Source organism: Heterodontus francisci, chromosome 16 (assembly GCF_036365525.1).
Source record: "Heterodontus francisci isolate sHetFra1 chromosome 16, sHetFra1.hap1, whole genome shotgun sequence".
Lineage (NCBI taxonomy): Eukaryota > Metazoa > Chordata > Chondrichthyes > Heterodontiformes > Heterodontidae > Heterodontus > Heterodontus francisci.
The window spans coordinates 80,599,685-80,625,671 of record NC_090386.1 but is presented as its reverse complement, the minus strand read 5'-3'; the positions used below and the strand labels follow the sequence as shown (position 1 = coordinate 80,625,671).

General features: G+C 42.0%; 1 protein-coding gene across 2 annotated transcripts in view; it reads right to left on the bottom strand.

Annotated features, from left to right (window-relative positions):
• The window catches only part of lama5 (laminin, alpha 5), a 322,226-nt gene that overhangs the window by 99,857 nt on the left and 196,382 nt on the right, over positions 1 to 25,987 (bottom strand). For both annotated transcript variants that reach the window (XM_068048437.1, XM_068048438.1), the window contains exons 24-31: positions 25,809 to 25,951; positions 22,503 to 22,609; positions 20,414 to 20,567; positions 18,250 to 18,413; positions 12,204 to 12,312; positions 9,240 to 9,337; positions 5,779 to 5,983; positions 2,376 to 2,502 (exon numbers count right to left, since the gene is read on the bottom strand). In XM_068048437.1, the coding sequence (XP_067904538.1) occupies positions 2,376 to 2,502; positions 5,779 to 5,983; positions 9,240 to 9,337; positions 12,204 to 12,312; positions 18,250 to 18,413; positions 20,414 to 20,567; positions 22,503 to 22,609; positions 25,809 to 25,951 (1,107 nt within the window). The remainder of the gene's footprint in view (positions 1 to 2,375; positions 2,503 to 5,778; positions 5,984 to 9,239; positions 9,338 to 12,203; positions 12,313 to 18,249; positions 18,414 to 20,413; positions 20,568 to 22,502; positions 22,610 to 25,808; positions 25,952 to 25,987) is intronic.

Genomic DNA, 25,987 nt, shown 5'->3' with positions numbered 1-25,987 from the left:
AAAGACGGGGCTAAAGTGTGGTGAGTCGAAGAGACTTAGTAGTTGGTAGGAAAAAAGAGAGGAGCAAGGGAAGAGCCAACTGTGCAACAGCCCCGACAAACAAATTTCTCTGCAGCACCTGTGGAAGAGCCTGTCACTCTAGAATTGGCCTTTATAGCCACTCCAGGCGCTGCTTCACAAACCACTGACCACCTCCAGGCGCGGATCCATTGTCTCTCGAGATAAGGAGGCCAAAGAAGATTTCAACTCTGTGGCCCAAGTCAATGTCATGAGCATCTGACGGGTTCTATTACCAAAACCCTTCAACTGCAGACACAGCAGTCCAAGAAAAGCTGAGCATGTCAGTAGGAGATAAACGTAGATGCACTTGCCAAATTGCTGGTTTCCTTCAGCAGTTTCAGTTAATCAGCCCTTGTCTCACATGCTGCTTAATCTGCATTAAAGGGAAGATCGTGGTGTCGTGGTAATGTCACTGAACTTGTAATCCATATGCCTAGACTAATGCCCTGGCAACACAGGTTCAAATCCCACCACGGCAGCTGGTGGAATTTGAATTCAATTAATAAAAATCTGGAATTGAAAGCTAGTTTCAGTCATGGTGCCATGAAACGACCATTGATTGCCATAAAAACCCATCTGGTTCACCAACGTCCTTTAGGGAAGGTAATCTGCCATCCTTACCTGGTCTGGCCTACATGTGACTCCACACCCACAGCAATGTGGTTGACTCTTAACTGCCCTCTGAAATAGTCTTTTTTAATTAATTTTCAGTGTGATGTGGGTGTTGCTGGCTAGGCCAGCATTTACTGCCCATCCCTAATTGCCCTTGAACTGACTGGCTTGCGAGGCCATTTCAGTGGGCAGTTAAGAGTTAACCACATTACTGTGGGTCTGGAGTCACATGTAGACCAGATCAGTTAAGGACGGCAGATTTCCTCCTCTAAAGGACATTAGTGAACCAGATGGGTTTTTACAACCATCGAAAATGATTCCACGGTCACCATTAGACTAGTTTTTAATTCCAGATTTATTAATTGAATTAACATTTCACCATCAGCCGTGGTGGGATTCAAACACATGCCCTGAGAGCATTAGCCTGGGCTTTGGATTACTAGTCCAGTGACATTACCACTACTCCACTGCAAGCCACTGAGTTATCAAAGGTAATTAGGGATGGGCAACAAATGCTGACCTTTGTTGATGCCCACATCTCATGAAAGAATATATAAAAATGTTCTTGGATGCTTTTTTTAAACAGTCTTTCTGGTGGCTGGATTTAGTTTATGTTGGGACTGTTTCCAATTGTGAGACCCAACATTGGGCACCGGTGGTGCTGACACCTCTCTCGGGCCACCCTTAAAGCAATTCATGGTTTTATTTAGATGGTTTCCACCCATAATCACAGCCAATGGGCTCTTTATTTAAATTTTCAATGAATTTACAAGGAATTCCATGCAATGTTTCAGGAACTATAATGTGGCTAAGTGCGGATTACAATTAAACAAAACCATTATCCATTATATTATGTGCAAGAACTACTTGCTGTATGGCTGTGAAACATGGGTAACTTACAGCTACCAGGAAAAGAAGTTCAACAATTTCCATCTTCACTGTCTGTGGCGCATTATGGGTATATCCTGGCAGGACAAAATCATAAATGCTGCAGTCCTCTCAAAGGCAGAGCTCCCAAATATGTTGGCACTAATCAAACAGAGGTGGCTTCAGTGAATCGGACACGTCCGCAGGATGGAAGACAGATGCAAACCCAAGGATCTTCTGTATGGTGCAGTAGCCGGGGCCAGACAACCAGTGGGGTGCCCAAAGCTCTGCTTCAAAGATGTTTGCAAGCGTGACGTTAAGGCCCTAAATGTTGACTATCGCACCTGGGAGTCAGTAGCTGGTGAAAGAGGAAAGAGGGCGACACATCCCGTGGATTGGCATGCACTACCATGGTGATCAGTGGCTACAGTAGCTTGGCAGCAGGCGCCAACATCAAAAACAACTCACAGCATCACTTGACAACTTCACCTCTGGCACTTATGGCAGGATCTGCCTCTCAACGATTGGCCTTCACAGCCATCAGCAAAGGTGCACCAAGAGAAAACACCCCACCTAAATGGATAGTTTGCTGTGTGTCCATCATCTTTTGTAGATGGAAGGATGTCAACCAACCAAGAAGTACAAGCACTACATACAACTGCTGTTTTATGTTACAGATGTTACATAATCTGATAAAATGGAATCTGCAATGATCTGATCCAATGAAACCATAGCCTTGCTTGAATAAACACAGTCTATGGAAGTTACAGTAAATCAAACACACACACTTCATATTACAATCACTGCAGCTGACTCCAGTAATTCACTCTGCTTACCTTGCCAAATCCGTCCTCCATTAATCAGCACCTCTGCAGGGAAGGTAGGGTGCTCCGGCTGATAGAAATGGATCACAAAGGCATATCGACCCAAAGTCGGAATACGGCCGCTGAAAGTGGTAACAGTCTGCAAAAGCACAAAGTTTCACACTTCTGGAGCTGTTTTTTGTTTTGTTTTTATCACACAGTGTGTTGCATTCAAAAAGCCTTTAGAAGATGATAAGCCAGTATGCAGTAGAAAGTTATCTCTCTACCTTTCAAGTAAATTTGAGCACAAGTATTTAATCCTTTGTTTCTTCCCAGAATTTTCCCCTCCTGTCCTCTCTTAAAACACTGATTGCTGCTGGGGTACAGTTCTGTTCACTAGTGTCCCTCCTAAACAGTGTATTCCTCATGTGGGAGCTGGACATGGAGGGGGGAATTTTAACAACCCCAGAATGGATGACAGAGAGAGGTGTTTAAATGGTTAAAAATCTGAAGCTGGATCCCAACTGTGCCTATCTCTGGTTTAACCGGCGCAGGTTGTGGATCAGGCAAGTCACCTGCTCTCATGAGGTGGGTCAGTAACTTCAATATGCTAATAAGGTGGCAAGCCTCAGATTTTAGCAATCATTTAGATTTAACGGTTGCGGGCCGGGTTTCCCAGAACTGGGGAAACTCGGCAGCTGAAGGGAGGCGAGAATGGCTGGACCCACTGGTGACCTTATTCCTGTCTACCAGCCTACCAGCCTCTCAATATGGCCGGCTGCTGTCTCGGAAACAGAGAAAAAAAAATTCAAATGAGGATCGTGTTTCCCTGACATCTGGCTTTCCTGGTTGCTCCAAGTCCCCCTCACCTATGTGCAAATAATGTGGAGTATCAACAGGTAATTTCTACATAGAACCACTGCAGTAGAGACAAAATCCTGTTGTCACTGAAGTCCATACACTTTGCAGCATAGATCAATGTACAGCAATCAGGTGAAGGAACTTTGGCTGAATTGTCCCTATTCCCTAACAAGGCGCAGTAATCCTAATAGTAATACTCCTACTGCTGGCTCAGTTGCCATTAGCTAACTCAGCATACACCCTAAATCAAGGCTGGGATGATCCTGGTCGACACCACACAGTGCATCTACCTGTTAGATCACTGTGAACGCAAGAATTTAAATAGGCTTCTCCTTCCCTCTGCTGCCCTGACGCTCAGCAAGTTGATCCAGCAAGCAGCTGTCCCACATGGATCAAAAAGTTCCCAGTTTTGATTCCCAGTCTGTGTTCAGTCAGCTGAGTTCCACTGGTAGAATGGTAGGAGTGACAATTGAACTCAGTGCCTCAGTATCAGGAAAGTGAAAATTGGTCAGGGATCCTGCTCCTAACAAGCTCTCCAGCAACCTCAGGTGGAAGTCCATGTGTGTGGACATTAAGTGAGGACAAGATCTGGTTTGGCTGTGAAGCCCCTTGCAGCTGGATCATGATTAAGAACCATACTTGGTCAATGGCCACATGTGCACAGTACCAGATGGCAACTGGAGTCCATTCAAGAGAGTGCAGATAAGAAAATTGGCAAGGAAAAATAAACTGAGTGTGTGATCTGGCTGTGTGTAAATTTCTGTGTTTATTGACATATCAACAGCATCTCTACTTCAAAAAGTAATTTACAAGATATAATGTCATATCCTGGGGTCGTGATGGCTATAAATGGAAGCTATTTCCTTTTCTATTCTTTAGATAGGAACCATGTCTGTACAGGCTGTTACTTTATTTCCCAGCTAAAAACCCTTGACATTACTAGATGCAAGAAGAAAGCCATTGGCTTGGATTTTTCAGAGCTGGCAGGTCCAACAGGCGGTAAAAAAGGCAAATGGTATGTTGACCTTCATAGCGAGAGGATTCAAGTACAGCAGGAATGTCTTGCTGCAATTATATAGGGCCTTGGTGAGGCCACACCTGGAATATTGTGTGCTGTTTTGGTCTCCTTATCTGAGGAAGGATGTTCTTGCTGTAGAGGGAGTGCAGCGAAGGTTTACCAGACTGATTCCTGTAATGGCGGGACTGACGTATGAGGAGAGATTGAGTCAGTTAGGATTATATTCGCTGGAGTTCAGAAGAGTGAGGGGGGGATCTCATAGAAACCTGTAAAATTCTAACAGGACTTGAAAGGGTCGATGCAGGAAGGATGTTCCTGATGGTGGGGGAGTCCAGAACCACAGAAAGCAGCTGAGGCCAAAACATTGTACGTTTTCAAGAAGGAGTTAGATATAGCTCTTGGGTCTAAAGGGATCAAAGGCTATGGGGAGAAAGTGGGAACAGGTTACTGAGTTGGATGATCATAATGAATGCTGGAGCAGGCTTGAAGGGCCGAATGGCCTACTCCTGCTCCTATTTTCTATGTTTCTATATGTTTCTATGTTTCTTTGGGTTTCACTGCTGGGACTCAAAGAGGGAGGACCTAGGGCCACATTTTATGGGTTACATCCAGTCAAGTGACTTCCGCTGGGCTTGCTGTCCTATTAAGGAAGGTGCCTCGCCCCCAAGAGCTGCCGGCCCAATCAGAGGGCTGGCAGTTCAGCCACGCCACTGTGGCCACTGCTGGGGCTGCACCTAGAGGACGAGGGCACATCAATGGACGTTGATGTAAGTGCTGCCTGAGGGTGCCTGAGCCAGCCAGGCAGGCCCTGGCGGGTTGGGGGGTGGGGGGGAAGGAGGGGGAAGTGTTGGGGTTGGTTGGTGAAGGGAGGTGGCACCGTTGCTACGGGGATGGCCATTGCAGCCAGACCTCTTTGTGGGCTAAAGAGGGCCGAAAAAGGAAGGCCCATCCTGGAACCCGCTGGTAGGCTGCCAGGTTTTACCTGGTGGTCTCCCCACATGGCGGAGGGACACCCCGCTGCTGGTAAAATGCCAGTGGAGGCAAGAAGTGGCCCTTAATTGGCCATTTAAGTGGATCAATTGGGCTCCAGGTGGGTGGGCCATCTGTCAACTTTCCCGCTGCTGGCAAAATGGCGTGGGATGATGTGGGGCATGCCACCCGATGCTTTCTCACACCATTTTGCCAGCCTTCCCACCTCGGAGTCCATCCCCAAAGGCTCTGTAAAATTCCAGCAATTATTACACTGAAATAACAGCCTGGAGCAAACAAGTGCGAATAGAGGATAATATACTGAATGTATGTATGATTTTATGTATGGCTGAATGCTTTATCATTCTGTGATTCTGCGGCTGGATATTCAAATTAAATCATACAGCTAGGCTGTCACCTGTTCAATACCAACTTTATAGTTAACAACCTGATCCGACTTTCAGGTTGAATTCTGACCCCGTGTTGTCGGGCTTCAGAGTCTGAAGGCTTAACTCTGAACTTATTTTCATCTCTCTACACAGGTACTTGCTAGCCCAGTGGCTACGAATAACAGCAAGTGGCATTTACCTGAGGGGACCGAAGTAAGATCAAGTCAACCGTCTCCACAATGGTAGCTGGTTGAATGGGAGGCTGCTGTGGGTGGTGGGGTCGGCCAATAGAGGGGGCTCTGGGTGGATAAAGGTGCAGCAGTGTCGAAGGAGAGGATATTTCAGCTTCTGTCAGTATTATAGATTGAGAAGGCTTCTGGAATCTGGAGGATGCACAGGAACCACTGAAAGACAGACAGCAAACAAATAAATATTATACATCAATACAAGACATAATTTCAAAGCTTGCAGATGATATGATGCTCAGAAATATAGGAAAAAATGAGGAGGATAGGAATAGACTTCAAGAGGACATAGATTGGTGAAATAGGCATAGACATAACAGATGAAATTCAATGCAGAGAAGCACGAAGTGATCCATTTTGGTAGGAAGAATGAGGAGAGATGATATAAACTAAATGGAACAGTTTTAAAGCTGGTGCAGGAACAAGGAGACTTGGGATGTATGTACACAAATGGCAAGATAAGCTGAGAAAGCATTTAAAAAGCATATAAAATCCTTGGCCTTATTAACAGAAGCCCATGGAATAAAAGGGACAGTGGCAGCATGGATACAAAGTTGGCTGAGTAACAAGAAAAAAAGTAGTGGTGAACAGTTATAAAAACAAGAAATGCTGGAAATACTCAGCAGGTCTGGCAGCATCTGTGGAGAGAGAAGCAGAGTTAACGTTTCAGGTTTTACCTTTTCCTATCAACACCTCTTTTGTCATCACTTGCCCTACCCCCGCTTTACTTGCTTAAAACCTTTTACATTTATAATATTTGCCACTTCTGACGAAGGGTCACTGACCAGAAACGTTAACTCTGTTTCTCTCTCCACAGATGCTGCCAGACCTGCTGAGTATTTCCAGCATTTCTTGTTTTTATTTCAGATTTCCAGCATCTGCAGTATTTTGCTTTTATTTTAGTGGTGAACGGTTGTTTTGCAGACTGAAGGATGGTATACAGTGGGGTTCCCCAGGGGTCAGGACTGATTTTCTTGATACATATTAATAACCTAGACTTGGGAATGCAGGGCACAATTTCAAGATCTGCAGATGACTCAAAACTTGGAAGTATTGTGAACTGCGAGGCGGACAGTGATAAACTTCCAGACGGCACAGACAGGCTGGTGGAATGGGCAGACATGTGGCAGATGAAATTTAATGCAGGGAAGTGTGAAGCAGTACATTTCGGTAGGAAGAATGAGGAGAGGGAATATAACAAAGGGTACAATTCTAAAGGGGGTGCAAGAGCAGAGGGACCTTGTGCACAAATTGTTGAAGGTCGCAAGGTAGTTTGAGAAAGCGGTTAAAAAGCCATAATGGATCTTGGGCTTTGTAAATAGAAGCATAGAGTACAAAAGCAAGGAAGTTATAATGAACCTTTATAAAACACTGGTTTGTCCTTAATTGGAGTATTGCGTCCATTTCTGAGCATCGCTCAGCTGTGAAGAGTTTACAGAGACTGCAGAAAAGATGGCTCCAGGGATAAGGGACTTCAATTATGAGGACAGATTGGTGAAGCTAGGGATTGCTCTCCTTAGAGAAGAGAATGTTGGGAGCAGATTTGATAGAAGTGTTCAAAATCATGAGGGATTTAGACAGAGTAGATAGAGAGAAACGGTTCTCATTGGTGGAAGCGTCGAAAACCAAAGGACATCGATTTAAGGTGACTGGCAGAAGAACCAACAGCAACATGAGGAAAATCTGTTTTTATGCAGTGAGTGATTAGAATCTGGAATGCTCTGCTTGACAGTGTGGTGGAGACAGATTCAACTGTGGCTTTAAAAAGGGAATTGGATAAGAACCTGAAGAGAAAAAATTTGCAGGGCTACGGGGAGAGGACAGGGGAGTGGGACTAGCTGATTCGCTAGAGAGCTGGCATGGAGACAGCGGGCTGAATGGCCTCCTTCTGTGCTGTAACCATTCCAGAACACAAAAAATAAGAGGTTTGATTCAGGTGTTCAAAATCATGCAGTTTTGATTGAGAAAATAGGAATAAACTGTTTCCTGTGGCAGAAGGGTCAATCATCAGAGGACACAGATTGCACATGATTGTCAAAAGAACCAGAGGTGATATGAGAATATAATTTTTTTTTTTACACACTGAGTTATGATCATCTGAAATTCACTGCCTGAAAGGGTCGTGGAAGCAGATTCAACAGTACCATTCAAAAGAGAATTGGCCAAATATTTGAAGGGAAAATATTTACACGGCTATTAAGAAAGCGCTAAATTAATTGGATAACTCTACCCAAAGAGCAGGCACAGGAACGATGGGCTGAATGGCCTTCTCTGTGCTCTATCATTCTATGATTCTATTCAATGATCTCAGCCATTTTCAGACCTCTTAATATCCAGAGGGGTCATATGTGACGATTTCTTGGAAAGAATAGGGAAAAACTTTTAGGAAGTTATATTTATCCATTTTCTTCTTCTTGGGTGTTTATATTCCCTTCACCTTTGTGCTCATTTTTAAAACATTATTTATCTCAGGCTTTGGTTGAGACTGTCTCCAGCTCTGCTGACTAGTGTAGAAGCTCAGCTGAACAAAGTCAAAATCTGGAGCTTTCATCAGCATGTCTGCAGAGCACCATGGGTGGCTCTGCTGTGCAGGGAGGGAGGAGAAAAGATGAGAGCAATAGTGGTAGAGGATTCTATAGTTAGGGGAACAGATAGGCAGATAGGATGGTTCAGCAATTAGAGATCAAGATATCTGCTGATAGCTTTGGGAAATAGCAACACATTTGATGGTTCTGTTTATATCATGTTTAACAGAGCAGGCGAAACTCAGTTAAATGGTCATAATGGCTGTTCTGTACCAGCACATGCACACTGTGCCAACTGACCTCTTTCTGTGCTGTAATTTCTACAGGATTGAACGTGTGCAGAGATTCTCCCGATGGTCTGCCATAACTTTGGTGGAAGGCTTGTGGAAACACCAGAGAAATTGCGCCTCTTGGGTTTTCACAGGTCATCCGTCAAAGTTATAGCAATTGAGAGAACTCTTGTGGAAATTCTGCTTGTGTCAAGTCTGCATTAAATAGGAAAACCTATATCTGAGCAGTGCTAAGGATTTATTGCAATATACCATACAATTAAAATGTTAAATGATGAGCTTCAAATTATGGCCAACTCCCACATCCCACTGGCCTACATTCGAACTGTTATGCTTCCATTGAATAGTGAGTGCTGATGACTTCTTCCAAATATTAAGTCAACTTTTTCACAAAAAGCTTTGAATTTCAAGAAAGTATTGAGCTCGCGCAAAATTAGAAACAGGGAAGAATAATTTGGACCCCCTCTGATTGTTTCAGAGTTGAAAATCTAATGTAATTTCTGTTTTCCTGTAAGAAATAGATAATAGTCTTAAGATGCTGGATTCCCATGTGGTATCATTCAGAAACGCAGGAAAACAATATGAAGATGTACATGTCACCTGTCTGGTGCAAACGTCCCATGGGTACTGATGCAATGTATTCCTGGCAGAACATATTCCATGGTGAATTGTTCATGGGGTATTAGATACACCTTGTTCTGTAACAAATAACAGAAATCAGCAACAGCACTGTCCTTGGTCCTGTTCTAGTTAAACAGGGAGTCTGAAATAAGAATGATCAGTTCTTTCACCCCATTAACCACCAGCCACTGCTGTGAATCTCTTGATTTCTTATGGTTGCAGCTATAACAATCTGTGATCACCTATTGAGGTTTTAGGAGTTACTGCGACGTCTATGTCCTGCTAAGAGAGGTTGTACTTCTTCCCTCAAAGATGATATTCTTATGTCTTCATAGTCTGCAGTAAGCACTAATCATCAATGACATGATTTTATGCAAAATTTTCAGAAGACAAATAGAGAGGAGTACAGCAGAGAACCATTACTGCAGAAGAGTGAGTAATGTGGTAAAGCTCCAGCACATGGTTTAGCTCCTCATTAAGGAACATATTTAAGGACTAAACTCCACAATTAGAGGAACCCAGTGGGGAGCAGTGCTTGCAGGGAGCACTGACCAGGAAATAATGGGCCTGCAGTACTTGAATTTAGTTTAAATGGATGGAAAAATCTGGGGTTGCCAGTCTACAATTTCCAAACCAGCACTGTCTGCAAGCAGTGCTCCTGCCTGGGATGGCCTGCTCTGTGAAACCAGAACAAAGTTGATGCTCAGTGGGTATAAAATAAAATTTTAACAGTTTCAGTCGGGTAGAATTGTTGGGCAGGAGTTTCCGTTAGGTTGCGATGGGTTTTTGCAGCACAATCTGCCCGAAACCAGCGTAAAAGATCGAGGAATTTTAAGTGCAAATTACATCCAGTGCAAATCAAGTTTGCGCGATCTTTTGCGCTAGTTTAAAGAAAACATTGTCCTGGAAGCACAGCCCCGCCCACAAAACTGGCCACACTCCTAGAACCGATTTAAACACCATGACGAGTTTCCGCTAATTGTGCCCATTTACAGACTTTTGAGTGGGGGGGGGGGGGTCTTCTTAAAATTAAGCTGCTTCTTTTTTAGGCCAAGGACACTATTAGGCACTTTTTAAAAAGTTTTAAATATTAACATTTTGTTTAATTTATTAAGAAACTGATTAGTGTGCACCAACGTAACTAGTAAATGGTTCTGTATCTTTTAAAATGTTTAAAATCAGTTCACTCATAGGTGTTGGACTAGAAATTATGATTAAAAATGTTTATTTTTCGTGAGAAACTCATTTTCAGCTGTATTAATCAAACTGCACCAGGCTACCATGTTTAAATATATCAAAGAATATCTTCTAATGTAATTTTTTGAAAATTGCATTCCAAAGCCCTGCCCAAATTTTATGTTTGCCAATGCACAAATGAGTTGAGCAGAAACTTGAGGGGAAAAAATGCACTCTCAAAACTATTGCAATTTTGAGCACAATTTATGCCCAGATCACTGCTTTAGGCCCAGAGCAGAGACTCTTGGCGATTATTTTTAGACGATTGCTGCAGTAGTGGTGACACTGCAGATTGGTTGCACATGCCCACACTGCTCATGCCCAACCTTTGCTTTGTTACTGGAGAAGATCAGATGTGGTGGCTGGTTAATTCCCTACAAGGGAGGGAAGGGAAAACAGTGCATCACCCCGGGTCATGTTTCACACATCTCCCAGTGATGGGCTTGAGCATCCGGAAATGAAGGAGCCTGCCTGTCCATTCTGCAGAAGAATGATAGGTATAAACACCCAAAGGAATGGAGAATAATAGCTGAGTACATAAATAGAGACCCAAAAACAAATTTGAACATGGAATCGCACACCAAATCCGAGATAGGGAAGGAGGAAATTTCCATTGTTTTAATTAGCAGGTTTAGCAAAGCCCAAAATTATTTCTTAAAAATACTTGGTTTCACAATTAACACAAGGACAAAAATAGAGTTAGGACAGTACAAAATTAGTGGTTCAAATTTTTTTTTCATTCTTTCATGGGATGTGGGCATTATTGGCAAGGCCAGAATTTGTTGCCCATCCCTAATTGCCCTCGACAACTGAGTGGCTTGCTCAGACATTGCAGAGGGCAGTTAAGAGTCAACCACATTGCTGTGGGTTGGTAGTCACATGTAGGCCAGACCAGGTAAGGACAGCAGATTTCCTTCCCTAAAGGACATTAATGAACCAGACGGGTTTGTACAACAATCGATGATAGTTTCATGGCACCATTACTGAGACTAGCTTCCAGTTTCAGATTTATTAATTAAATTTAAATTCCACCAGCTCCCATGGTGGGATTTGAACCTGCGACCCTAGGAAATTAGCCCGGACCTCAGCATTACTAGCTCAGTGACATTATCACTGCACCACCATCTCCCCCAAAACTGGTCATTAATTTAAACTCTAGATTGCATTTGATAGCAAATTTCAGCAACTCTTGTCACAGAACATCAGTTTTTCTCCCCATAATAAACCAATTCTCCGAAAGATCTCGCAATTCTATCAAGGATTTGGTTCCACAGGCACTGGATACTCTCTGGTACATCATCCAAGTGACCACTAACTTGTGCGAGTCTGAACAGTCAACAGCAGCCTATACAAGTGCCCAGGACATCAAAGCTGAACTAGATCCTGGCCTCACCTTATACATGTCAGTAGGAGTTATTGGCGACTTGGTTTAGGGAGGTGGGAGTTGGTTGGAAGGGGTGGGGACGGCACTCTATTGATTGTAATGCTCCCTAGTGCAGGGACTTTAAGGCCAATGCAACTGTCCAACTGTGCACTGAACTTACTGCTCAGCCCCATCCAAACCACTAGGCTAGACTCTAATGCTAAATGTTAATCTTTCACCATTAATCTCTTTGTTCTCCAATTGGTTTTCTGAAAGCTGACAGACACAGACAAGCATTAAGCAGAGAAAAATTGTTATATTTGAAATCATATGCAATCTCTTACCAGTAAAATGTTGGCTGAATCTGCAATGATCTGCATTTCAACATTGGTTGTCAATTCATACACAGCGACGCGATTCAAAGAATCAATTGCAACTCCATGACAGAGAAAACTGGAATTAAAAACAAGCTTTGAATTACAGGTAGACAGCAAAAGAAAACCAGTTCAAAACAGTGTTTGCTCCATGACAGGGCTGAAGAATATTCCAAGTCTACCTTTTATAATGCACCATTCCATTAGTCCTTCCATCATTACTCAGAATTGATTATTAAAGCACACAAAAGTACTTTCCAACTCTTTGCCTTTTAATATGCCATGCAGCAGACGAGAGATTGGGCAGGCCAGTGGCACTGTATAACCTGAAGTAGCCCAGGATGACTGCAGCTTGGCACTTTTGTTTCCCTATTTAGGGAAGTATCTGCACGCATCATGGTTTGGGAATGTACATGTTAAGAAAATCACAAGCATGGACTCAGCTCCCACTTTTTTGTGATGCTGTGCTTGGGAGCTCCAACAAACTATTCCATCATCATGTTGCCTCAACCCCATGCAGTTCGAACTTAACTGACGGCTGTCCAAAGACACATACCATCTACTGATTTGTTATTAGAACAATTTTCATAGCTTCTTGGAATTTTTCATGCAAAATTGCAGTGCTCAGTGAGAAAGTCACGCGACATGTGGCACTGCACCAAATCAGATCACAAAAATGATTTGCACATTTACAATTAAAATGTTTTTCTCCCCTCTAAGTTCCTCCTTCTCTCCAAAAGATACCCCACTCCCTCGCTGAGAGCACAACAGTGTTCCCAGGCTTTTGCAATGCTCTCAGGGAAAATGCTAAGAGAGTTAAGTTGGATCGCACTTTATCTCCGTGGGGAAGTTTTCAGACTCCGCTCTGCACCGCCCACTGAAGTCACGTCCAAAAACAGAAATGCACTAAAACAAAAAACACTTCCATGATTCACATTGTTTCACAAAGTAAACTAAAATAACTGGTTTCATTTGAAGCAACAATGTTCTTGCAGACCTCAAGATTTAGCTCCTTACAAAACTATTACTCTGGTGATCATTTTCCTTGATCCCTCTCCCACTTGATTTTACAATTATAGCTTTCTTTCTCACTATACAGGCATAACATAGAAACTGCTGGAAAGGAGAAGACGACTGAACTGGTGAAGAGCCTTTGCCTAAAACGTTAATCTATGTTCTTTTTCTTATTCAATACTCTGATGAAACTACCTGGAGTACTGCATGCAGCTCTGGTTGCCATGACAAGAGGCCCTTGAGGTGTTGCCAAGGAGAACCACAAGACTAATCTTCAGTAATGAGCTATGAGAAACGATTAGAGAAAACCCCAGGATTTTTTCAGTCTCAAACAGCCACTTCAGAGATCTCACAGAAGTATATGTACGAGTTACTTAAATGAGAGTGAATGTAAACCCAGAACAATAATTTTAGATGCCCCAGTGCTCTAGGATAAGAGGGCACATGTTCAGGGGTGTAAAGGACAGACACCACAGGAGTTTATCTTACACAGCCACTCGAGCATATTGTCACATAAATTGATTGAGGCTAGGATGCCTTTAAGAAACTGTTAAATGTGATAGAAAGACAGTATGGATGCTATTCTTAGATAATTAGCTCATTTGGCTTCAGGACCTTTTCCATTCCTACAAAGTATCTTGTGTTTTTCCAGCATTTGCTATTTTTAATTTTAGATTTCTGGCCTTGAAAGTTTTTCTTTTGCTGTTTCTTGCACAGACAAGTCAGTAAAATCTCCCCACTTGGCTTCAATAAACTACCAATGACACAGCGGTTATTCTAAAATCGATCGCAAGCTCCAAATGTGACGCACGGGTTGGGAAAGTTATAATGAAAACATTGCTTTGGCCAATGGAAACAATTATTGTTTCTCAAAAAAAAAACTGCTTCACTGTTTATAGTCCTATCCATGTTCCCCCACCCCCACTCCCACTCCCACAGAGAGTTGTTAGGTCTTGAGATGCACTACCAGAAGCAGTCGTGGCAGCAGAGTTCTTAATAGCTCCGCAAAGGTAACTGAATAAATATGTGAAAAAGAAGCCTCTAACAGGCTATGGGAAAAAGAACAGATAAATGGGACTAAGGGAATTATTTATTCCCCAGAGCCAGTAGAGGTATGATGGGCTGAATAGTTTCTTTTCTGCAATGTCAACTTCTGTGATTGGAGGAGAGGTTTCAGTTTTACTAAAATTTGTTACTTCCATCGGTTGTTAATAAACTGTAGTTCTTTGTGAAATTAGATCTGCCATACCTTAACACGCTGATTTCAGATATTTTTCTGCAACAGTAAGTTATTTATATAGCGTTTTTAACATGATAAAAAGTCCCAAGGTGCTTCACAGGAGCTTATAAAGCAAAATTTAACACCAAAGCACATAGGAAGATATTAATGAAAGCAAAATACTGCGGATGCTGGAAATCTGAAATAAAAACAAGAAATGCTGGAACCACTCAGCAGGTCTGGCAGCATCTGTGGAAAGAGAAGCAGAGTTAACGTTTCGGGTCAGTGACCCTTCTTCGGAAGATATTAAGGCTGAAGAGGTAGGTTTATGGAGTATCTTAAAGGAGGGACGAGAGATGGCGAGGCAGAGAAGTGAAGGGAGGGAATGCCAGACATGAGGGCTTTAGCAACTGAAAGCACAGTCACTAATGGTACAGCAATTAAAATCTGGGATGCTGAAGAAGCCAGAATTGGAGGAGTGCAGAGATCTCAGAAGGTTGTGGGGTTGGAGGAGGTTACAGAAGTAGGGAGGGCTGAGGCCATGGAGTGGTTTGAAAACAAGGATGAGAATTTTTAAATTGAATCAGGAGCCAACATAGGTCAGTGAGGGGTGGTGGGTGAATGGGACTAGGTGCAAGTTAGGACACAGACAGCAGAGTTTTGGATGACCTATATAAAATTAAAAAGCACAGCAGTTGTCTCTGGATGACATCACTGCGAGACACCATTATTATAAATTCTGAGGAGCATTTCTTTGCTGAATGGGTGGATCACGTAGTTATTTGAAGCTCAGTGATATCCGCTGATGCATTTTACACCACAGGGGCTTTGATATAAAGAGTAGGGTGTCAGCTAGAAGTGAGTTATTCTCAACTATTTGACCAGCTGAACTTAAGTGTCACTTCTAGAATTGGCCGCGCTGTATATCCCATGTATCAGCATCTGTCCCAACAAATATGTACAATTTAGATTATTCTTCAAAAATTCTGTTTACCCATTATTTTTGTAGCATAATAATTGATCTGGATCACTTCTTGAGCGATTATTTATTTATACTTTCCCACGCATCTGAACACATCTCCACACATCTGGCTAACTGCCTACTCTGTTATCTGCAATTTTCAGTATGGACACAAGTATGGTCGTGTTGACTTTAGAAATGAGTGGTTTGCATTCCTTTTGCGTTCCATCCAAACTCAAGCCAGATTGTGAGGCCCGAGAATTGAAAATTAAAACTTTGCACTGCCAATAAGATTACCATGTCCCTCTCTACAAAGCTGCGTTACAGCTTTTATTTCTGCAATGTTATCTTTACCCTTTAGCTTCCAGTCTCCCAATTAGGATTGCTCAAAAAGGATTATACTGACTCATATCGTAAAGACAGAGGAGTTGGATTTTTCCCACGGTTTGCAGACAATGGGAGAAAATTTGATCCAAAAATCTGCAAAGGGGATCTAATGTCTGTTGCAATAAATGAAGGATTAATATGTTATAAGTGTGTATTATCAGTGAATTTAGCCACACAGCTGATTGGAAACTAACATTATCCATGTCTTCGAGTTCAAGTCTGATTACAGGGTTTTGTATTCAGAGGCACAAGGGCGATTTAACCCTACCTGCCCAGTAGAAACCAGGTAGGCAGGCAATTAAAAGCACCCACCTCAGGTAGCTGCCCAGGAGCCATTGGAGATCAACCTGCTATGATTTAATCATAGTAGTTGGCAAGGACCAAGCCAAAATCAGAGGGGTCTTTTTTTTAAAAAAAAACAAGATGCATTTTGGGTTCCAACGATATCATCTGAAATTGACGGCAATTTTTATTAAGAAACCTGTGCAGGAACTTGCAATGCATTTTCCATCAGGCCAACCCAGTGAGGATTGTGGCCAGAAAGGTTAAGTTCTAAATATCATTTTCCTTATTTTGAGGGGCCAGGATAAACAGGAGTGTTCCTTCAGGAACCACAAGGAAGGTTTAGACATTCCGCACTTTGGACCTCCAAAACCACACCTTCCCCCCAATAGTGAGGATTCCACTGGATGGCTTGGTGGCCATTAACCCAGGCTGGGTAAACAACCACCACTTCCCATCAATGTCCTGCCTGGAACTGGTGGGAAGTAGGTGGTGTATTATTTAAATGAGACCCGAGTGTTAAAATACTCAGGGCCTCTTTTTCTGCTGCATCCGGTGACTTTTGAATTAACATTAAAACTCACTCATTGAAAATTGTCCAATAATCGGGGCCTAAACATCTGCAAAGGAATGCCCATTAATTGCTGATGGTAAACTGCGGTGACCCTTGGGATCAGCGGCATTACAGTGGCATGCAGACCTCTCAAGTAGAAAGTCTAGCATTTGGGAAATAAGGACAGTTTACAGCCAGCTGCTGTAGCTGGTTTCAGTATCAAATCTAATCTATCCATCATCCAATTAAAAGTTACAGGTTTAACAGTGTGTAATAATGAGTCCACTAGCCTATGAAGGACAGCACATTCAGTCCAGCAGGGGTTCAATGCTGACGCTTTTGTTGTACAGACATTTTAAATGGCAAGGAATGAAATGATCTTATTTCTGACAACAGATTATGTTTTTACCCAGCACAGACACTTCAGATCTGACCTGCAGAATCAGGCCTTTCAGCACATGACCAATAACATTAACAATGTGAAAATTTCCTGCCTCTCTGGAGCTTCAGTAAGTTTTGATTTTTTTCCTTTTTGCACAGTTTGGCCTCAACTGGAGCAGTGTGTTCAATTCTGGGCACCATACTTTAGGAAGGATGTGAAGGCATCAAACAGGGTGCAGGAAAGATTCACGAGAATGGTTCCAGGGATGAGGAAAAACAATTACGTGGAGAGATTGGAGAAGCTGGGGTTGTTTTCCTTGGAGAAGAGAAAATTAAGAGGAAATTTGACAATGGTGTTCAAAATGATGAGGGGTGTGGACAGAATAGCTAGGGAGAAACTGCTCCTGGCAGAAGGGTCGAGAACCAGAGGACACCGATTTAAGGTGAATGGCAAAAGGAGCAACGGTAACAGGAGGAGAAACTTTTTTTTAACCACAGCGAATGGTTAGGATCTAGAATGCACTGTCTGAAAGTGTGGTGGGGGTAGATTCAATCAAGGCTTTCAAAAGGGAATTGCACAATTATCTGAAGAGAAAATATTCGCAGGGCTACGGGGAAAATGTAGGGGAGTGGGACTAGGTGAGTTGCTCCTGCAGACAGCCGGCACGCACATGACGGGTCGAATGGCCTCCTTCTGTGCTACAACCATTCTATGATTCTATTCTATGAGTCCATCCTTTCAGTAAACTTTATACAACAGGATTAATGAGATCAAGACAATAAAGTCATCTTCCACCTAATTCACAAGATAGCTGTGACTCGCCTTCTCTAACTTCTATGGGAGCAGGGGCTGAGGGTGAAATAATGGTGTCTGCTTAAGTGTTTCTAGCATTTGACTTTATGAAGAGAGTAGCAATGGTACATTACAGCTTTTTAGTTGTTCCTTCTCACATTCTTTTGCAGCTTATACCTCATCACATTCTTTTTGTTTTTAAGCCTGAAAAGTCAGTATTTGCTCAAGGCCAATTACATCCAAGATTCTGACCCAAGATTTAGGAGGAAAAAAAGTTTTGAAAATCAGAAGGCCAAAGCGTGCAGAACTACTGCTCTTAAACTTTACTGTGGTTCCTAAAGCTACCATTCTGAATGGTCTGTTCAACAGAAAGATGAAACCAATTCTATACTGTGTGTGAGATCACAAATATTTCAACCACCTTACCTGTATTTGCAATTATTCAGCTTGATAATGCCTGGCTGGCCTTGACCTCCTAAAGCATTCACACGAACACTGATGCCTTGGCCTGGATCTGTCTCAGTTGCATATTCAATCAGAACCACATAGGTGCCGGAATGTGGAATCCTCATTCCCAACTGTACGTTCACCTTGAAAAATTAGGAATTTAGAAATGATGATGTCTGCTACAGACTAAGGGTTTTACTTACAGATTTATTGAAGAAAACCAAATACAATCGCATATCAGAGAAAAAGTGGAATGATAGGAAGAAAATTGTTTCCACTGACAGGAATGTTGGTAACCAGAGACACAGATTGAAGGTAATTGGCAAAAGATCTTGCAGGAAAATGAGGCAATTTTGTTTTTAAAACACACTGAGTGGTTATAATCTGAAATGCACCATCTGAAAGGGTAGTGAAAGCAGGTTCAATAGTTACTTTCAAAAGGGAGTTGGATAAATATTTGAGAAGAAAACAAAATGGCAAGATTATACGGAATGAGCAGGGGAGTGAGATTAATTGGATAGCTCTACCAAAGAGCCAGCACAGACATGATAGGCCGAATGGTCTCCTCCTCTGCTGTATTATTCTCTGGGAATAGCGATTAATGCTTAGTACAGTTGAATTCAGTGCCATAGCTGTGTAGAGTAATGCATACATTAGACTCAATTATATAAGCAATTTATCTGGAGTTAGCTGAATTTCAGTCTGGGAATCAGTCTTTTGGGTGAGATGTTAAACTGAGGCCCTGTCTGCTCTCTCAGGTGGATGAATAGATCCCATGGCACTATTTTGAAGATCAGGGAATTTCCCCGGTGTCCTGGCCAATACATATTCTTCAACCAATATCAGTAAATGAGATTATTTGGTTAATATCACATTGCTGTTTGTGGGATTTTTCTGTGTGCAAATCAGCTATTGCATTACCTACATTACAACGTTGACTATACTACAAAAAATACTTCATTGGCTTTGGTTCAGCCTGGAGTCATGAAAGGCACTATATAAATCTTTCTTTTACTTGCAAGCAATTTTTTTGGAATTAGCCAACCAAGAGGATGATATTAATTTGTGAAATTACCTGATTTAAACACATGATAATTTAATTCCATTTGGCACTGACTGCTGTTCACCAACTGTGTAAATGACACATTTGTAGACATGTTATTGGAGAGTCACAATAACAAATGCTGGGTTCTTGCTTTTTGGAAATGATGGCATTGGATCAACAAGCCAACTGACAAAACCACGGCTGGATGATGTGTACGGAATGGGAAAGTACAATATCACAGACTGATACAATGCATTGACGCAGAGACTGGGAAGTGTTCAGTGTATTAGAGAGGCGAAGGCACAAAGAGGGAGAGAGGACTCTCCGCCATTTAAAAACTCTCTCAACATTTTCCCACAGTTAACGTTACAAACCTATAACCTATAAAATTCTAACAGGACTAGACAGGCTAGAGGCGTGGAGGATGTTCCCGAAGGTTGGGGAGTGCAGAACCAGGGGTCACAGTCTCAGGATACGGGGTATGCCATTTAGAACTGAGATGAGGAGAAATTTCTTCACTCAGAGGGTGGTGAACCTGTGGAATTCTCTACCGCAGAAGGCAGTGGAGACCAAGTCATTAAATATATTCAAAAAGGAGATAGATATACTTCTTAATGAGCAAAAGGATCGAGGGATATGGGGAGAAAGCGGGAACAAAGTACTGAATTAGATGATCAGCCATAAACTTTTTTGAATGGCGGAGCAGGCCCGAAGGGCCGAACGGCCTACTCCTGCTCCTATTTGCTATGTTTTTCTCTGTTTCAACAGACACAGTCATCATTGGCAGATTGCATCACCAATGTCACCGTACATAAACCTTATCACGTTAAAGTAACACAAAGGTTAAATAGGCCAATATCGGTGAAACGAGTAGAAAAGATGTTAAAATAACATGATTATTAATAGTTATTGAAATGATACCACGATATAGTAACAGATGAATGTTATCCTGTTTATTTACAATCCCTCTCTCACTTAGCTGTGTGGCGGTGTTAACTGGTTTACTTTACTTGAATCCCTGTTGAAATACTGGAGAGAAGCATTTCAGATGCATGCATCAGTACTTGTTCACTGGCATCCTGTGCATTATTCACCAACCTGCTCATCATTGAGGACAACCATTGATGGATGTCTTGGAGTGGGCTGCACCACCTGGCACTGGCTATGGAGGTAGTTTTCATAGGCACACATGCCTTCTGTAGCCTGGAGTGAGGGGAAGCCATCCAGGGATAGGTGTCTATATAGCAGACAGCTGCGGAGAAATAGATGCATCCCGTCAGCTAATAATCAAGAGTAAGACATCCTTTGAAACTCAAATAAATGCCAGATTTGGCACTTCAAAACCCTGACAAAGAGATCCTTCCACTTAGTGCCGATAGACTAAGTGACACCAGGGTTCAATTTTTGAGCAAATATTCGAGCAAACATCTTATTTTCATCGTAAGACCTTTGGCAGAAGGAATCTCAAACCTAATCTGCATTTGAACGTTCAGGTTCTACAATGGTTCTCAGAGTTATAGTTCTTGAAGAAGGTCCTGTTTGAGGTATGGTCGCATAGTGGTTATGCAACTAGACCAGCACTCTACAGACCTGGACTAATGATCCAGAGGCATGAGTTCAAATCCCACCACAGCAGCTTAGGATTTTAAATTCAATTAATTAAATCTGGAATAACAAGCTAGTCTTGGTAAGACAACCATGATTGTTTTTAAAAACCCATCTGGTTCACTAATCCCCTTAAGAGAAGGAAATGTGCCATCCTTACTCAGTCTGACCTATATCTAACTTCAGACCCATAGCAATGTGATTGATTCTTAACTGCCCCCAGAAGTTGCATAGCAAGCCACTCAGTTGTAAGCAAGAAAGTGGCTCATCACCATCTTCTCAAGGAAAATAAATGCTTGCCTTGCCATACATACCCACATCCCATGAATGGATACAAAAGAAAAAAATGCTGTGCAATGTCATTAATGTGGCACAAAGGACTGGATTTTCTCTTTGCGGGGTGGTTGGGAGCAGGACATAGGTTGGGAGCCTTTCTGCTGTCTCTCTCTGGCACTAGACGCTGATTGCAATGTACCTGCTCCAGACCATTGCCCATAACCGACGTCAGCCTTGAAAGGAGGGAGATCTTATTCATATGTTAACGGTAGCAATAAAATGTATGTTTCTTTAATAAATCGGAACGAACTTGAGGTCAGAGAATTATTTTCTTCTTTAAGAAGTGTTCCTCCCAGTCTTTGCTGTCCCTTTAGGCATTAAACTGTCACTATGCTGTCCACACAGCAGCTTTATTGGATGTTGAACAGATGGTTGCAGAAACTTTTGAGAGATGAGTTGAGTAGAATTCAGTAAATTCTTAGAAAGCCAGCAGCTTGTGTGATTTGGCCAACATCATTTTTCTTCCAAAATAAATAAATTATACAATTACTTTGCAAATTATTCTCACTCGGGCAGAAATCACAACAGCTAACCAGTCTTCCCATTCCCCTCTCTACACTTAGATTCTCCCATAGTCCAATCCAGAGGTATCTCTGCAGACTCCTGCAACACTGCTCCTGTGGGATGCCAGGAAGACCCAAGTTGCTCAGTTTTCAATTCCACAGCTTGCCCAGGCTAACCTGTGACAACTTTACTCCAAGTGGGAAGTAGCAATTTTAATTTGCCAACATACTGTACTTTGTGCATTTCCAAAAAGGATTTTGGACAAGGAAAACAACATAAAGCTGATTCATGTCATCACTGTGGACTCCAGAAAAGTGGCAGAAGATACATTTTAGCCTAGAAATCACTGTTGGCAATAATAGTGGATAATTATTAACAGGGGGATGTTAACTCAGTTTAAAATAAATGGGTTAATGCCTGTGTTAAATAGCAGATAGAAGGATATCAGACAATGTGTCAAAGCTTCATCCATTAATCTCAGCAACAGCAATTTCTCAGCTTTTACATTGATCCACACATTTTTATTAAACCATAAAATAAAAGACTAAAGTCAGACTGTGAAACCCAGAGCAATTCCCAATGTTTTACTATCCAGTTACTATTGGACACTGCAAGACTGAATCTGGATAAGTGCAGGAGCATGTCAACCAAATCAGAAACTGAAGTATCAAAATTTCACACGAGCAGAAGAATAATTAGAAGTTGTTCTACTAAAACCCATCATTATTCTTGTCATACTAACTTCTGAGTGGTGTCTTGAGGGTTCATTGTATAGGTGCAGGGTTCAGTCACTTTGAGCTGAAGGATTGGTGCTTCATAGTAAGCACTCGGTAGCAGGACCAGGTAATCCTGCAAGGTAAAGCAAGTGTGAGCCTCTTTACAATAGTAACGTTGTCTTTTTGTATTTAGCTTTGCCTCTTATGATAAAATTATACATTTTTGAACAACTATATTTATTTTCATTTTCAAGACTCTTTTCCCATCAGACTTCAACCTACAACAATCTTGGATGGGACAAGTTCAGCCGTTGCAATTTATCGACTAAATTTTTTTCAATGTTCCTAAGGAAGCAAGTGAACGTCAACTCAAAAGTTTAGCAGATCCCATCTAAGATTGATAACTTCTGTTTCCTTCAGTTTTGGGGGGCTCCCTATGGCCCTGTGTGAATCAATGCTAGCTTTCAACTTGAATAAGTTCTGCTTGGACTATCGGGTGAGCTATTGAGCAGAATTCCAGGACACATTCCCTGAGCTTAATGTAACCACAGGGAGTTCTGCTGAAGACTTGCTCGGCCGTTCCTCCCCACCAGCCCCACACTGGAATTTAGGGCACCTCTTACATGGGGCAAAAACCCATGGAATGCAGACTCTGCCTCAAATACTTGGTCTCCTGTGGACAACTGGCTCCAGTGGTATCTTCTCCCAATCCAGACATTTTGCCTTCTTGGACTTTAATAAAACAACCTTGAAAATGTTCTCTGTTCTTTTCCTTCAATTTAAAAAAAATGTCTTGCCAAAATAATCTTTTCATGAAGACGGTAGTCTTTTAAGCCACTTCTGTTCATTTAGTTAACAAAAAAATACAGTTGTTAAACTGTTCCTTGGTAGCTCTAATTTTCTTTAATTGCCTCTGTCTCCAGATTGACATCCCAGACAGAAAAAGAAGCCAATCCATGTGATCTCAAAGGAGCCACTTGATCACAGACATCAGTTGAATGCCTCTTTTCTGGCTCTCAAAGCCAAGATGAGGATGGAGGCTGCAGTTGATAAAACTAAGGTTTTCTTTTTAGGATGTAGGAGAAAAACTTAGATTTTATTGATTGTAATCCAGCATTTTATTTAGAGAATATCCCACCCACCAGCACCCTGCCACCAATCTTAAGGGAATTCTAAATAGTGAGAAGGAGAAGCCAAACAGTTCTGATTGCAATTACTTCATTTCAGATGCAATAGGGTTAATTCCAAAGTAAGTTATGTAATGGTAAAACAGTAATCCTGCCACGACATCACCAGAAAAGTAGCATCAACAACCCTAACAGCATCACATAATTGCTAAAGGATTTCTCACAGTTAAATTGCATTTTAACAAGTTATGTCAGATTTAAAATTCAGACTTATAGCCAAACAGAAGCATGGGTCAGATATTGTTCCAAAATATATTTTATAACTTTGGAGGGAAGCTTTTCTTCATTCTACATGTTCTTAAAAAGTTCTTTTTTGTTGAAAGGTTGCTTGCAAGTATTCATGATTTGCACCTTGAAATCGCCGAGCACAGGATTTTGAAAATTTGTCCCTCCCAATGCTGATATATGAACTTAATAGCTAATTCTGAATGTGTGACTGAGTTGTAAATGAAGCAGTGAGTAATTACTAGGGAGTATTTTACATCTACTCAAACTAGCAAAGAACCAAAGTGGTGGTGGGGGTGGGGCAGGGGACATTTTCAAAAGGAATATTTACTGCAACCATTCTCAAAGCAAACAAGGAATTGAAACTAGAGTCTTCAACAGCTCAGATCTAAATGCAGCTCTGTGGATTTGGCAAAAGGCAGCATGGCCCCATCCATGGACAGAGGAGAATATGCAGCAGCTACAATGTGATGGTATTAACACTTTTAAATACAAATCTTGCCTTAACTGGCACAGACGCTTTACCATTCCATAAGGAAGGTAAGTTGGCAAGTCTTGCCATTTGAGGAAGGAAGAGTTTAATTACAACCCTTAGTAGATCAATTGACAGCCTTTGTTTGATGGCCCCTATGGATCTGTCTGAAGGCCAAACCACTATATTCTTCTAACGAAGGATATGACCAATGCAGGAGCTAACAAGTAAACCAGTGAGAGTAGAAGAGAAATTAGGAAAGCATTTTTTTCTTTAAAATATCTGATTTGGATGGTGAAGACTTTCACAGGTACAAATGGGGCCTTGTTGCAAACCCCATTTTCCAATCCCCAAATAGTTTCCCATATTTGTATTGGGACATTGCCATATTGACAAGAGCAGCTTTTCCTGGTGTCCATGTGGTCTACCTGCAACTGGTATTAGACATCTTGCATGTGCAAGTCAGGGCTCAGATGCCTGTTTGAAGACCCCGACTGGAGATTCGCCTGTACGGAGCAGAGCAGGTGCCGGATAGTGGGCGCTCAAGATTACAGGATCAACTTGCAGCCTAACTAGCAGTGCAGTCTTTGTAAGGGACTGCTGGAGGCCCTAACAGAAATGCAAGTATTTTTTCTATACTTACCTCAAGTGGAATCAGGAGGTGCAGGAGTTCACTATTATTGCCCTTTTAGAGCTTACACTAGTCCCCTCCTATTCATCTAACCCCTCCCCCAGGACTTACCCAAAAGCCAACTAGCTCAAATTGGAGACTCCTAAACCAGCCTGCTGCCTCTGGAACCATGACAGGCAGCCGCAGCTCACCGTTAATATTGAAATTATCTTGGCATCTGGCTTCTGGCCCGAGCTGGGAGTGCATCGGTCATCTTATAGAAATGGTTCTAAACAGATTTTGTAGCCCAGAGTCTCTCTATCTTTGATGCTACCTCCTCTTCCCAACAAACAAAATGTGTAATAATAGCTCAACATGTAGCAGCTTTGTCAGAACTTCAGTTAAGACAACTGCTCTATCCACGAAATGCAGGCTGTTTTTCAATAGATGCTGATGGTCCTGCTATGAATTTCCAGCTTTTTTCATTGTTATCTCTAAAGCTTACTAATTTACTCTTACTAATTTGCCTAGTAAAAGGACTCCTTGACATGCCATCATAAACCTAGAACCAGGGGCCAAACGTCTTCCTCTGATGTTCCTGAACTGCACCAACCCAAAAAAGTTCTTGAATTAGTAAGGATTGATTGACATGCACTATACAGTAATAAAAATATTTTTGAACATCAAGAAAGTACATACTGTACATCTACTACATACATTCATTCACCCATTGGCCCAAGTTAAGATTCGTTCTACCCTAAAGAAACCCAACAGTGCATCACACTGCATTTAGCTACAACTGTTCCTATACATGAAGCCCAGCACAATTGATCCTTACCAACAGGATGCCCTCTGCTTCAATGACCACAGACCACGCACCAGGGTTGAGCACAAATGGTTCCACGAATGTATTCTGTGGCACAGTGACAAAGGTTGGCTCTGTGCTGGGGGCAAAGATGATCTGCTTTGTCTGTTCAGAACCTGGGCACCAAGACACAAAATATATTATTTCTCTGT